General features: G+C 39.1%; 1 protein-coding gene and 1 long non-coding RNA gene across 2 annotated transcripts; both read right to left on the reverse strand.

The window, feature by feature from the left end:
* Positions 1 to 358: 358 nt before the first annotated feature.
* Positions 359 to 5406, reverse strand: LOC116916606. The gene is made up of 4 exons (XM_032921869.2): positions 4714 to 5406; positions 4045 to 4189; positions 3749 to 3951; positions 359 to 1363 (listed from the first exon to the last, which is right to left on the reverse strand). The coding sequence occupies exons 1-4, from the start codon at positions 4922 to 4924 to the stop codon at positions 789 to 791; spliced, it is 1134 nt and encodes a 377-aa protein (XP_032777760.1). The 5' UTR covers positions 4925 to 5406; the 3' UTR covers positions 359 to 788.
* Positions 5407 to 11789: 6383 nt separating this feature from the next.
* Positions 11790 to 13327, reverse strand: LOC116916611. The gene is made up of 3 exons (XR_006643178.1): positions 12770 to 13327; positions 12178 to 12288; positions 11790 to 12098 (listed from the first exon to the last, which is right to left on the reverse strand). It is a non-coding gene; the product is annotated as an uncharacterized LOC116916611 (long non-coding RNA).
* Between the last annotated feature and the right edge of the window lie 7 nt (positions 13328 to 13334).

The following is a 13334-nucleotide window of genomic DNA, read 5'->3' on the forward strand; positions in this document are numbered from 1 at the left end:
CGATCCTGGTTTTTTTTTTTTTTTATTATTATTGGCAGTGTCGGCACGGAATTATTTTAACGATCGGAAACCTTAAGGGTGTAACCTCCGCTCTGCAAACGGACTCGAATAGCCGCCGCAACAAGAGCTGGATCATTCCGGTTGTTCTGACGCTGTGCCAGTTTAACAAGAAATGTTTTTTGTTTTGTTTTGTTGTTTTTTTCGTAATCACGAGATCGAGTCGTCGTCTAGACTTAGACGAGTAATTAGGAATCCGTTTTTTCTTTTCTTTTCCATTTCGTGTTTGTTTGAACGTCGCCGCCGCCAGTTGTGACGTGAAAAAAATAATCACGATAAAACTAATGAAAAAGAAAAGCAATTATGAATAATTAATTTCTTGTATTGTCTAGACTTTTGGGTTAGACAATAAAATCACGATAGGTTTTTTTTGTTTTTGTTTTTCATATGTACAAGCGTGACAGTATGTGTGGGAGGGAAACATATTTATGAATGATGAATTGAAGAGCGCACGATTTCTGTAGCAAAACATTTTCGTTTAAAATTTCCCAGCACCCCCAAAAGTGCCCGTCAAAATCATTATTATTTACAGGAACATAATTTGATGGGGCATTTATTATTTTGATTGATGTTCTTTCGATGTTATGATATTCCGGATCGCTTCCCTTTTTTTTAATTTTAAACGCTTTATCAATCAATCAATCATCGTAAATAATGTTTTGTTTTTGTTGTTGAAATATTGACTTTTTTGTTTGGAGAAGAGCCATCTAGTGGTGGACTTATAATTTTTTTCAAAGATGTTGAAGGCCTGGATTTTTAGCCAACATGCAGCTCTTGTTCCACATGATCCGCTTGGGCGGAATGATTTTCTGCACGGTCGGCATGTAAACGATGTTGTGCGGAGCGTGCAAAAGTGGCGCCACTTGATGCGGATGATGGCGGTGCTGGTGTTGTTGATGCTGGCGATATTGTTGTTGTTGCTGTTGCTGAGCCATCGACAGCTGGCAATCCTTCCACTGACCGGATCGCTGTTGTTGTTGTTGTTGCTGTTGGTGTTGCGGAACGTGATGGTAGGCTGGTTCGTGCTGGATCTGCCGGCTCTTACCCCAGACGCTGCGGATCTGGAAATCGTTCCGGTTGGTAGGAACCGTGTAATTGTTTCCCATCAGCACGTCGTTGTTGTTTTCCCGATCTCTCCTCAGCATGCGGATGGCCAACAAGACGAGCAAGACGAGGATGCATCCGCCAGCGATAGGCACTGCGATAGTAGCCGCTTTGAGCCACAGATCGTGTCCTCCGTTTCCAACTGCTTGTCCGTCTCCAAACAATCGGGTTTCCATGGCGACCGTTCTCGGTTCTTGAACGCCTAGAACAAAAAAAAATAATAATAATCACACGTTAATTTTCCGTTTTTTTTAAATATTTTTTTTGGTTTAGACACCGACAGAAAACATAAAAGAACAAAAGAATAAGCGAACGTTTTTTTGTTTCTCTTCTACAAGGTTTTTACACACACACACACAGAAAAAAAAAGGAACTTCTTTTGCTCTTTTTTTTTTTGGAACGCCCACTCTAATGATAGAGGGTCGCTAGTCAGGAGGAATGTTGAGCAGAGTCGTTTTTTTTTTTTTTTAAGGACGTTTTCCCTAACCGAAAAGTGTAGGCCTAGATAGTCTAGTGGGTGTGGTGTAACTCTGGTAAAGGTATTAAAAACACGAAAAAGGTTTTTTTCCCAATTTTTTTTTTTTGTGGTACATTATTTTTATAGGAGAGAAGATAAAAAAAAAAACCTCTCTTTCTTAGCTGGTTGCATCGTGGAAAGAGGGAGAAGAAAGAAAACAAAAAAGAAACACTACCATCTCGTGTGATTGGAAGCTCCGGCGCCTCGGGCTAAACTGAAAAGGGCCTTTCTACCTGTACACAAGGCGCAGGAGAACCTCCCACTCTTTTCTTTTTACCTATGTTATCATCGGTCACATCGGCGTTTTTTTATTTATTTTTATTTTTTTTTAAATAAAGAAGAAAACAAAATTGGAAAAAAAAATAATAAAAGAATTGGTGAAGAAGGGGGGGAAGAGACCACGCAACCCGACCTGAATAACTAACGTCTTTTTATTTGGAAGAATGGCCGTGAGCGCCATTTCCATTGCAAATCACCTGCCCTACCCCCTCCTACGATGTGTTTGATTATTTGTATTTATTTTTAGATTCTATACGGTTCAGTTAAGAGGGGTAGTCTTCATCATTGAAAAAAAAGGGGGGGGGGGAATATCAACAAACGAAAATAATCCCGCCGGCCTACCGTGTTCGACATTTTAACCCTTAAAAAAAAAACGGCACGACGGGCGGTTTTTTAAAATTTCAATTTCTCGTATAAAATAAAGAAACAACATTCCAATTATTCCCGAATTAAAAAAATAAATAAATAATAATTAAAAGTCGTAGCCCAAATCGACTTTGGCTTTCGATTTAAATAATGAAATCGCAATTCCGCCCTATTGGTAAAGTAATGTTACATTCCAATACGTTGGAAGCAGAACTGGAAGAAATCTAAAAATAAAGAACCTTAACATGTTGAGTATTTAACAAGTTTCTTTCTTTTTTTTTTTTTACCAGAGGGTTCAAGTTTCGACAGTGACTCGTAAATTTCCTCTCGCTCTCTTAAACAGTGGTGGGACTTTTTTCTTTTTATCTTGTGGGCCCTTCTTAGTCAAAGATTTTTTTCCTTTTTGTTTTAACCCGAGGCTAAAAAATGCGAACCCCCCCAGTCGAACAAGAAGAAGAACACACAGAAAAAAAAACCCATTTTCTCTTTTGTCTTTTCGACCATCAATTGACCTGTTTGAATTCAGTGGGAAGCAAGAAAATCAGCCAAAGAAGAATCTCCCTTCCTTTTTAACCAAATGGTATGCGAGCACGCCATTGGAAAACAAAATCCTCTCTCTGGAATACCTTTTATCCTCTCTCTTCTTCTTTTATTGTCTAAAGAAGAAGGAAAATCCCTAAGAAGAAAATATTGAGCATATTGAATTTTATACTAAAAGGTAGAGCCTAGGGCTAAATCGGAGATTGTAAGGAAGGGGGGAGAATATCATCCGTCCCACTGAATCGTACCCTCCTATTGTTGTTGCTTGAAGAGACAAACTCATCGATGATGTGGCCCGTTGCTTTATGGCGAAAGATGAAAAAAATCACGTAACACAAAGCGCCGCTCTTGTGAAAGATGGCGCTCCGAGCAAAAAAAGCAAAATGAAATGTTTGTTTGTTTTTTTTTTTTTGGTATTTACTCGCTTCATTTTTACGTCACATTTCTTTTCTTTCTTAAAAAAAAAAATTACAAGCTGTTGTTGTCGTTGTTCTTCTATATACACACAACATTCTGGTCATATAACCGTGGAGCTATAAACCCCCTGGCGGCTTTAATTGGCCTCTTTTTTTTTGTTGTTTTTCCTACCTTCAACAACAACAAAACAACCTCTATTCTTTTTTTTTCTCGCTATTGTTCGCCTTTTACTGTGTGTGGACGTTCAGTTTGTTTGTTCAACTTTCTTACAAAAAAAAAAAAACGTGAAACCGTGTAACCGCATCCGCGCCCGTTGGCTAAAAAGAGACAAGTGCGTAACCGATCGGTTTGAAAATTGTTGTTGTTTGCCTACTCGCAATATTGCCGAAGTTTCTTCCGTTTCCCCCCTTTTTTTTTTTTTTTTTTTAATTGCATTCCACAAAAAGAAAAAAAAAAACTAAAACTCACCTGTTGAGGAAGATGAGGAAGAATCGTTGCGGTTGCCGGTCTGGACGGCTGAATCCAGCCGCAATTGGACCTGTTGAGCTCCGTAATTGCACAGATCGTCCTGACAGCAAAGGACCAGAGGTCGTTGGGGATGAAGGTGACGATGGCCGGCAGCGTGACGGCCATTGTTGTGAGATTGACTGCTGTGACACACTTGATGATCGCTACACAAAAAAAAAAGAACAAATGAATTTCGGTTGTTTTTTTTAATATTTCAATGGCATTTTTTGGGGGGGTTTTATTTAAATTTATTTTACCTGCTCAAAAGTTCGAGGCAGCCGTGTCGTGATCTCGACAGGTCGCTACGGTCGACGATTTCTGAGAAACACGTTCCCATGGCCGACTTGCACATGTAGCCGGTCGTGACACACACGGGCAGATTGCAGTGACACCTCAACTCGTCTAGACAACAGGCGAGAATGGGAGAAAAAAAAAATTAAAGAATTTCATTTTAATGCGTTATCTTTCTTCCCCAGTTTAGGAAAGAAGTTCTAAAACATTTCTGTTTCCCCCTTAAACAAAAACAAAAGAGGGAGGTGTCGAGAGCTTGAGGATGTCTGTTATTCCAACTGTGTGTGTCTGTGCGCGTTAGTGTCGAATTGCACAAACTCCACACACACACAAAAAAAGAGAGAGACATGTACATAGTTGACTTGTTGAATAAGAGACATCTGGGCGACACATTGTCGCCACCGCACCCCGCCGTGTGTTACTTTTCTCTTTTCTTGATATACAATCACACAGACGCACACGTCAGGGCAGGCAAAAGATAGCAAATAGCACACACGACTATAGAACTAGTCGCACTGATAACATAAAATTTTCAAACATATGGCTGGAAGTAGAGCGTCGGGATAATAACAAATGCCAACGGTAGCTAACACGCAGATTATCTGTGTGATGTCTTATCTTATAATTGTATTTACCTTTGGATTTGGTGACTTGAGCGAGGGCGTTCATCAGATCGTCGATCGTTTCCATTGGCCTTTTTTGCGAATACATTTCTGATGAATAATCGGATTCGACGATGGCTTGTGATGAAACGAGGCGTTGTCTGGCCGGCGACGGACTGTCGCTATCGATAACGGCGGAATCGGAAACGGCGGCCACGATCAACAACAACAACACGACCGACATTTTTTGTTTGGTTTGTTTTGTTTCTTTTCAACAATAAAAAAAAAACAGGGCACGTAAAAACACACAACACTTAGAATTTTCTCTCTGTTAGCTGCGCGATGATTTAATCCAAGACAGTATAAGCGGATCCGTAACACAAACCAAACACACGGAACTCGAAAGAAACAAAAAAAAAATTATGTGTTTGTTTGTTAAGGACGAGAATTGAAAATGGATTTGCTAAACACACGTCTGTTCAGTCCAGAGGACGGATGTCAACTGAAGTCTGGAGCGGGTTCCACCGATGTATTTCTATTGTAGCCTAGTGGGTGGTGGTGGATGAGGCGGAGGGGGGTTCGAACGGGGTGGCTTTAGATCTAAGAGGAGGAAGGGAAAAACTAACAAGAAGAAGAAGAATGAGCCACAACAGACAGCAGGGGGTAATAGAGAGTATACACCCGGAGAAGGAAGAATACGTGTATATATATACACATCCACTATGTATACACACACGCATTGGGCTCACAGGCACACACTAAACATGGCCCAATATAGCAGCCGCTTTTAAACGGGCAACAGGCAGACGGACACAGTATACAAGGAGAGAGCGGCGGCGGCGGCGGCAGGTCGGAGCCAGCCGCCAGTATTTTTTTTTTTTTTCTTGGGGGCTCTTTTCTCTGTCTCTTCGATAAGGGGCACAAGGATAGAGGGGCGGACGCAACCACTCAACTGTGGGGGCCTTTTTTTTTTTTTTATTTCCTTTTTTTTTACGAGCGCCAGACCAATCAGGAACTCGAGAAAAAGTTTGCCTGTGTGGTTCAGCGGCGGTGTATAGTACCGGGGTAGTACAACTACTATCCTATGCTATATAGTACAGAACATACAACTTATAGCACTGGCGCCGACTGTCTTGGTCCGGGGGACTCGTCTCTCTCTCTCTCTCTCTCTCGGTGTAATTAGTGGGGGCTGGCCCTTCTTATTTTTGCCCGTCTCTATCTCTTTTCCTCTGTCGTCTGTGGCTCTATCGTTCGTGTTGGGGGCCCTCCAGACTCTTCTTTCTCTGCACCTGGTACTCTTTTCTGTCTCCGGAGCTGCTGCATTTTGCTTCTTTACTGGCGCCACAGCGAAAAAATATATAAATAAAAAGATATCGCAGACTTTTTTTTTTATTTTAAAAGAGAGAGAGAGAGAGAGCTATACTCCCCTCTTTCCAAAGTCCCGCTCGCCTTTTAACGATAATAAATGAAGCCTTCGGCTCGTTCTTTTGGTGGGGTTCTTTTTTAGGACTCTTGTTTCAATGTGTATTTGTTTTTTTCTTCTTCTTCCTACCGTATTTTGTGCGTCTTAAATGGTGGGCAGCGAGATTTTTTGGGGTGAAAAACAAAGACAAGAAGAAGAAATGTATCCAACTTTTTGGGTCCATGCAATGGCTATAAATGTACGAGTAAAAACGAAATAAATAGATGGCCAGACAACGGACGACTAGACAAATGAAAGGCACATCAAAGTCGGCGACTCACTTATTTTATTTTGATTCTGCCCCTTCTTTCCTTTGTGGGTAAACTTGTTTTGTGTGTGTTTTGTTTAGTTTTTTTTATTATTCGGAGAACAATTAGACGTCAATTCTTGTTGTTTACCTTTGAATTAGAAATGTCCTTTGGCTGGTTTTCTCTGTGTTAATAGAAATTTTATTCAATTGAATTCATGGAGGAAAAGACATCCGTCTCATTTTGAATATGTCCTTTTTCGTTTGTTTGTATATTAAGTAATGACCCCTCCCAAATATGTGATGGGGCCTTGTGCTCTTATAAGGGCATAGTTCGATTTTTTCAAAAGGCAACTACTACCTGTTGTTCAGTACACACAATGTGTTATGTCGTCCGCTGTCATCCAAATTTGACAGCCGCCTTTTTTTTTCTTTTTTCTGACGATATACCGAAAAAGCTTCTCATTTTGTGTGTGTGTGTTTGCCTTTGTTTCGCCGGGCTCTCGTTTCTGTTCTAGTCGTGAAAAATGTACGTCGCATTCACGGGCGGTAACACATCCCTAAAAGAAAAGGGGAGTTCAAATTACAAACGCGGGAAAAGGAAAAGTCGCGGTCTATTTGATTGAAATTTGACGTCAACTGACTGCCCATAAAAGTCAAAATGAAACCTGCCATTTTATTTTTTCATATTTTGATTTTACATTCGGCTGACTGATAAATGTCACTGTCACATATGGTCGCCGCAGTGACGGAACTGTGAACAAAGCGCAATCATCGTCAGACGATGTCGTTATCTTTTTCCCTTTTATTGTTACGTTTGGAGCTGCCGTTTTCAGACCCTCGTTCGACAAAAACAGAGAGAATTGAATCTCGGGAAAAAGGGCAAGTAAAACAAGCACTTAATTCGTTGAAATCAATAAGAATCAATCACTGGCTTATTTTTAAAAATATTTCGTTTCTTGTTGTTGTTGTTTACGTGGAAAGGCGCCTATTGCGTTACAGTATTGACAATGAGGTAATCCAAGTCAACAGGATAACCCTGATTTTCTTTCTTTTCGTAATATTTCAATCAACGCGCGTGCCCAAGCGTTCCGATTCGATCCGGCCCGTTTATTTTCTGTTTCTCTTCTTAAAAACGTAACAACTCACCTACATATCCCAACCGTATCCACCGTATGTCCCTTCTGCCATGAACAAAGAAAAATTGTTCAAAATTTACAAACAGAAAAAGACAACAAAATCTCGAGTCTATTTTGAAGTAAATAGACGCACAGTTTTTCTTTTTTTTTTTTATCACGTCTGTTTCGTTCGTATACAGAGAAGGAAAAACAAATGGGGAATAGTTTAGGGGGGGGAGGGCAAAAAAATCCCAATGGCCCGCAGAATGTGAAGGTAAAACACGCTACTGATGGTTAGGTTATATTATGAGCCTTGTGTACGTTGTGTCCATCTATTTTTCTTGCGTGTGTGCGACCGGTGGGCAACCCGTGCCTCGAGGCACGTCAATTTGACAGTCGGGAATTTTTCCTTCTTTGTCTCCCCCTTTTTTGTTTTTTTTTTTTTTTTTTTTCTTTTGATAAGAAAACAATTCCACTAAAATCAAATAACGTAAACCAACACATAGAAGGAAATGGTATTCGTTTCTCCTTCTCAATTTTCATTCTTCTTTTGCGGTAGCGGTGCATATAGACGTAATAGAACACTGCGTAGATATGTTTGAGGGAGGGCGGCATTTCAACGAGTCATCCGACTGCGTCTAATGAATTTCTTCCGTTTTCTGCGTGAACAGTGATCGTCTGATTACTCGCACGGACATCGGAGAGAGATGACATTGAATATGTGTACCTTTCTCGCCCTTGGCTTTCTCATTTAATGCGATTTTGATAGGCGAAACGAAGACAAACAGGGACATTTGAAGAAGGAAAAGTGCTATGTACATATAGGCGTTTTTTTGTTTGTATTTTTTTCGTTTCCTTTAAAGTTGGTTTTTTAATATTTTGTAGCGGAATCGGTTGATTGCCAAAGGATTACAAATAGATCCGCCCTCTGGCGTCCAATTTGGTTCCTTTTCCTCGAACTCACGGCGTCGTTAACAACGTATTTCCTTAGAAACTCGATAAAAATGTAGAGAACGAGTATAAAGTCGTGAAAGAAATCTGAAATGATAATGGGAATAATAAGGATGTCTTTTTTCCTTCTTATTGTTGTTGTACTCTTTTTATTTATACTTATAAATAGCTTTCTATTTTTTCTTTCTTTCTTCTTTTCTTTGCGCCTTGTTATTGTTGTGTAGACAGTTCCTTTATATTTACACACACGCAACAAGTGCTAATAAAAAAATAAAGGCATCTCCATTATTTAAAAAAAAAAAGAAGTCGCCATGGGTAAAAAAAAATTATATTTTTTATATTCTTTCTCTTCCTAGTTTTGGGCTGTATATTTTTTTTTTTTTTTTTTTTGTATTTTGATTGATAATGAAAAAAACAACAAAAAATCCGCGCTTCTTTTTTTATTTTTTATTGTTATTATTATTTTATTAGAACCGGATGGTTTGTTGTCGTAACATTCCCACTCTTACAAACGATACGATGAGATATTAGAAATAATAATAAAAAAAAATACAGTGAAATCGTATAAAGAAACGAACGGTCCCGTATACGGACCGCCGGGCGAGTTGCGCTCTTAAAAACCATCAAAGAAAATGTAGGAAATTGCGCAAATGGGGGAAAAACAAGGGAAGGGAAAATAACATTAGCCAGAAAAGAAACCGGGTTTTTTTTTTAAACATTCGAGATTAAGTATAAACAGTCAACAAATGCTGATGCACTTTGTAGGTTCGCTTTAATGACGCCACCCAAAAACCGACTTGCTTCATCAAATACGAAACGTATACACAACTTGTATCTCACCGCATATCCACAAATAAAGAAAGAAAAGAAAGAAACCCTCGTTTGAATTAGTCTTTGTCCTCCGTGTACACAGACATTAAATAGATTCCAAACAAGAATAAAAGGTTGCCTCTCTCTCTCTACATGTTTGTTTTTCCAAGTAAAAGTAAAGCCGTGAACCCATCATTTTCGGTCATCCAGAATTATCGACAGGTTCTTCTTCTTCTTCTTTTTACCTTTTTTTTGGAGTTTTTTGAAAGCCACCCGCTGACTAATAGAACCACTATATAGAGCGCTCCATCAAATGTAAGGGAAACACACACAAAAATAAAGGAAAAAGCCGGTCTTGTTTGCATATATAAGACAGCTGCTGTGTGTTCGGCTCCTGCTGTCCACGCAACTCCTTTTTTGTAATAGAAAGAAGGAAGAAAATCTCTTCCAAACAATTTCGATATTCAAAATTCGAAACCGCCCGTCGATACCAACCTTCAACACACTCGCTTGTTATACATGTATAAAAACCAGTATAAAGCTCCAAGGATGACGAGGGGGGGGGGGGACATATAAAAATAAAAAAAAAGAATCAATAATCCGACTATTTCTTTTCTTATTTTTTCTTTAAATAAATAAAATAATGGCCGTGTTTTTTTGTTTTTCCCTTTTGTTTTTATGAGGAATTCCAAAGTTTGGGCTGGACGATGATGATGGCGGCGAGTGCGTATAGCGATCAGTCCAACTGATACGGGCTGAAAGGAGGGACAGGATTTTCAATTTCCCCCCTATTTTTCATAAATTATTTCTAGATATACAAGACCCTTAAGAAGTAAAGATAGGGACAAGAGGGTCGCTTCTTGGTTAGAAATCATTCACTTTATTATACACACACACATTCATATAGAAGAACCTACGACGACTCTAAACACACACACAACAGAAATAGAGAGAGAGAGAAAAGAAAAGGCCCATCTACTTTGATGTGGCTAAGGCGCTGAGAGGGTCCCAGCCGGTTGATGCGAGTTAAAAGTGTTTCGATGTTTTCACCATTTGGCTGATGTGTGACGGCGGCGGCGACTCATTTTGAATAAGGAAACAACAACAACAACAACAACAAAGTATAGATATATTTTTTTTTCTTGTCTCGCCCTAAAAAATGAATATATCTAATATATACTTATAGACACACAAAACAGAAATTGGATTTTTAAAAAAAAGGGGGGGCTTTTACCGGTTGGGTCTCCTTTTTTCTTCTTTCCTGAATCGTGTGGTCTCTTATCTCTTTGCCGTGAAAACCGAACCAAACTTTTTATTTTATTTTTTTTTCTGTTAATGTTAAATAGAAAACGAAAAAAAAACAAAGAGGTGATGTAGACGGCTTTTGTTTTTGTTTAACTCTCCCTTCTTCCTTTTTCCTCCTAATTGCTGCACTCTGGCAGCGCGCGAGACTTGAATATCCAAGTGCTTTAAGTTCATCACGCCCTACTATCGTTTTCTTTTTTAAATTTTATTACCTTCTATTTTTACTTCCCTTTTTCTATTCTCTTGCAAGCACTCCGACTTTAATTTCAATTGCATTTTCTGGCACATTCAATTTTAAATGTGTTTTTTTTTTTAACGATTCATTTCGTTTCGGTTACAAAGGTTTTTTTTGTTGTTGTAAGACTTGTAATAATAGACACACACGTATACGTGTCTAAGCGGCTTACATAGTAGCCAGGTTAGGTTACAACGCAAAGTAATAGGCAAAAGGATTATAACTGAAAAGCAGATCAAATGTCAAAGGAGGGGGGGAACTGCGTCGAGTCATCGGTTAAAGAAAGGAAAAAACAAAAACCCCTGTGACTGGGGAATATATACAAGAGATATTGCGTTTGCCAGTATGGCGCCTACACCCATATAGTCGGCCATTAGACATTGATAAGCCCATCATCTACCCAGGCGGATATTGTTCTCTCTCTGTCCATGTAGACTAAAGAAAGGGGGGGATCAGATCCGATAGAAATTAGACTATGCATATATAGAAGAGGGATTGACCACCCTTCAACTCTATGGGCTCCCTAGAAAACAAGGAAATCAACAGGGGGGATGTTCCAGTAAAAAAAAAAAAGGTCAACTGTCGCCACCACATCTTTTTTGTGTGTGTGTGTGTCTATAATATCACTATACTGAGACTAGTCTAGTCTATTTTTTTGTGTGTGTCTCTATGTCTCGGTTAGAAACATTTCTGGTCTGTCTCTGTTTTCTCTCTCTCCCCATGGAGAGATAGAAGAGCCTCTCATTCTAATATATCCTTGTTTTATTATAGACAGATTTAAGACTTTGCTTTTTTCTTATTTTGAAGGAAAGAAAGACAAAGACACACACACACACACACAAAAACCAGTAGGAAGAGAGACCTCCTGAAAATAAAACTATGGAACAAAGTTGTACAGCAATCGGATGGGTTTGCTAACGTCGCCGGAATTGAATTCCTTCCCTCTACCCCGAAGTTGTTGTATCTTTTTTTTTTTTTTGGTAAATTAAAATCCACTTTATGCAGTCTGGCTCTTTTTTTTTTTTATGTGTTCCCTCTTAAAAGAAAATTAGAGAAAAGAGGACAGATAAGAAAAAAGAAAAAGAGGGGCGGGTATTTGTTGGGGGACCCAGCAGCACTATACGAGGAAGGAAGGAGAGATAGTTGTTGTCACGGTCGCGACGGTGTAATCAAAACTACTTTTTTTTTTCTTTTTCTTTTTCCCTTTTTGTTTGGTAGTTGAGCGGCGGCGGTTTTTTTTCTTCTCCTTGCGTGTGGCGGCGCGGCGGCGACAGCGCAGTGGCGACAATCCTATCGAGTTAGGAGGAGAGGAAGGATATAATATACACGTCTGGCAGCGAAAAAAAAAAAGCAGCGCATTTCACTTTACAATTTGTGTCGTTTCTTTTTTTCCTTTTTTTTTTTTGAGGCGGAAAAAGAGGCGATCGTTATTCATCACGGCTGCCGCGGTGCATATGCGACGTCCATTGCGTGAGTCATTCTAAAATCGAAAACAAAGGGAGATTGCGTCAGGTGCGAATCAAAAATTTTCGTTTAAAAAATTGATCTTACTGTAGAAAAAAAATGGACATTGAATTTTGTTTTTGTTGTTCGTATTTTTGTTGAAATTTAATTTGACGGTATGCGTTGCCCGGACGAAATTCGAACGCTTCTATACACAGTCTGTGCGTGTGTGCGTGCCCTGTTATTAGGCCCCATTTCGTAGTCCTTTTATCTTAGCTCTCCCAATTCTTTACGCAAGAAAGAGAGGAAATGGTGGGAACAACAACAACAACATATTCTTTTTTCTTTTTTTTATGTATATATTTTTTTTCCCGTGCTATTATAATGCCTCTGTCTTTTTTTTTTAAATTCTAAATGAAACGTCGCTGTTTGCGTACCCTGTATTTAAAGTCCCATCGTCTCTACATATGAAAAGAGCAGCAAGAATAAAAAAAAAAATAATAATAAAATAAGCAGACCTATACTTTTCGATGGTTGGGCGGCCCGGCGTTTATTCTCTCCCCTCCATCCGATCTTTCCGACTGCGTATGTTGTTGAACGTTCTCCGTATTATCTCTATAGAAAAGGCATATGTGCTCACAGAGTGTGTACTACATAGACTACATATAATGTTTCCCTTCCATGACTTCAAGGGGGGAGTATTTTTTTTTTTTTCTTTTCTTGCGGATGCGTTCGTTTTTTTTGTTTTTTTGAATAGACCCTTCCTCCACCGCCTTTTTGGCCATGATTACATAGTAGAGAGAACCACAGCACACCAATTTCGAGTCATTTTCTCGCTGCCCTCTGATGGAATTGTCTTGTCTAGTTATCAAACATTTTTATGGCTTTCTTTAACCTTGAAAAAAAATTTTAATTTTATTACAATTTTTTCTTCTTAAATTGAGTTTGAATTTAAAGATAAAACGTGACTAGTGAAAGGTCGGTCATTTCTGTTTCGTTGACGCGTCAATCGTTCAATGATCCACGCTATCGTGTAGAGCCTCGTCGCTTATTTCATTGATTTTGAAAAAACAAAACAAAACC

The sequence above is a fragment of the Daphnia magna genome, linkage group LG2 (assembly GCF_020631705.1).
Source record: "Daphnia magna isolate NIES linkage group LG2, ASM2063170v1.1, whole genome shotgun sequence".
Taxonomy (NCBI): domain Eukaryota; kingdom Metazoa; phylum Arthropoda; class Branchiopoda; order Diplostraca; family Daphniidae; genus Daphnia; species Daphnia magna.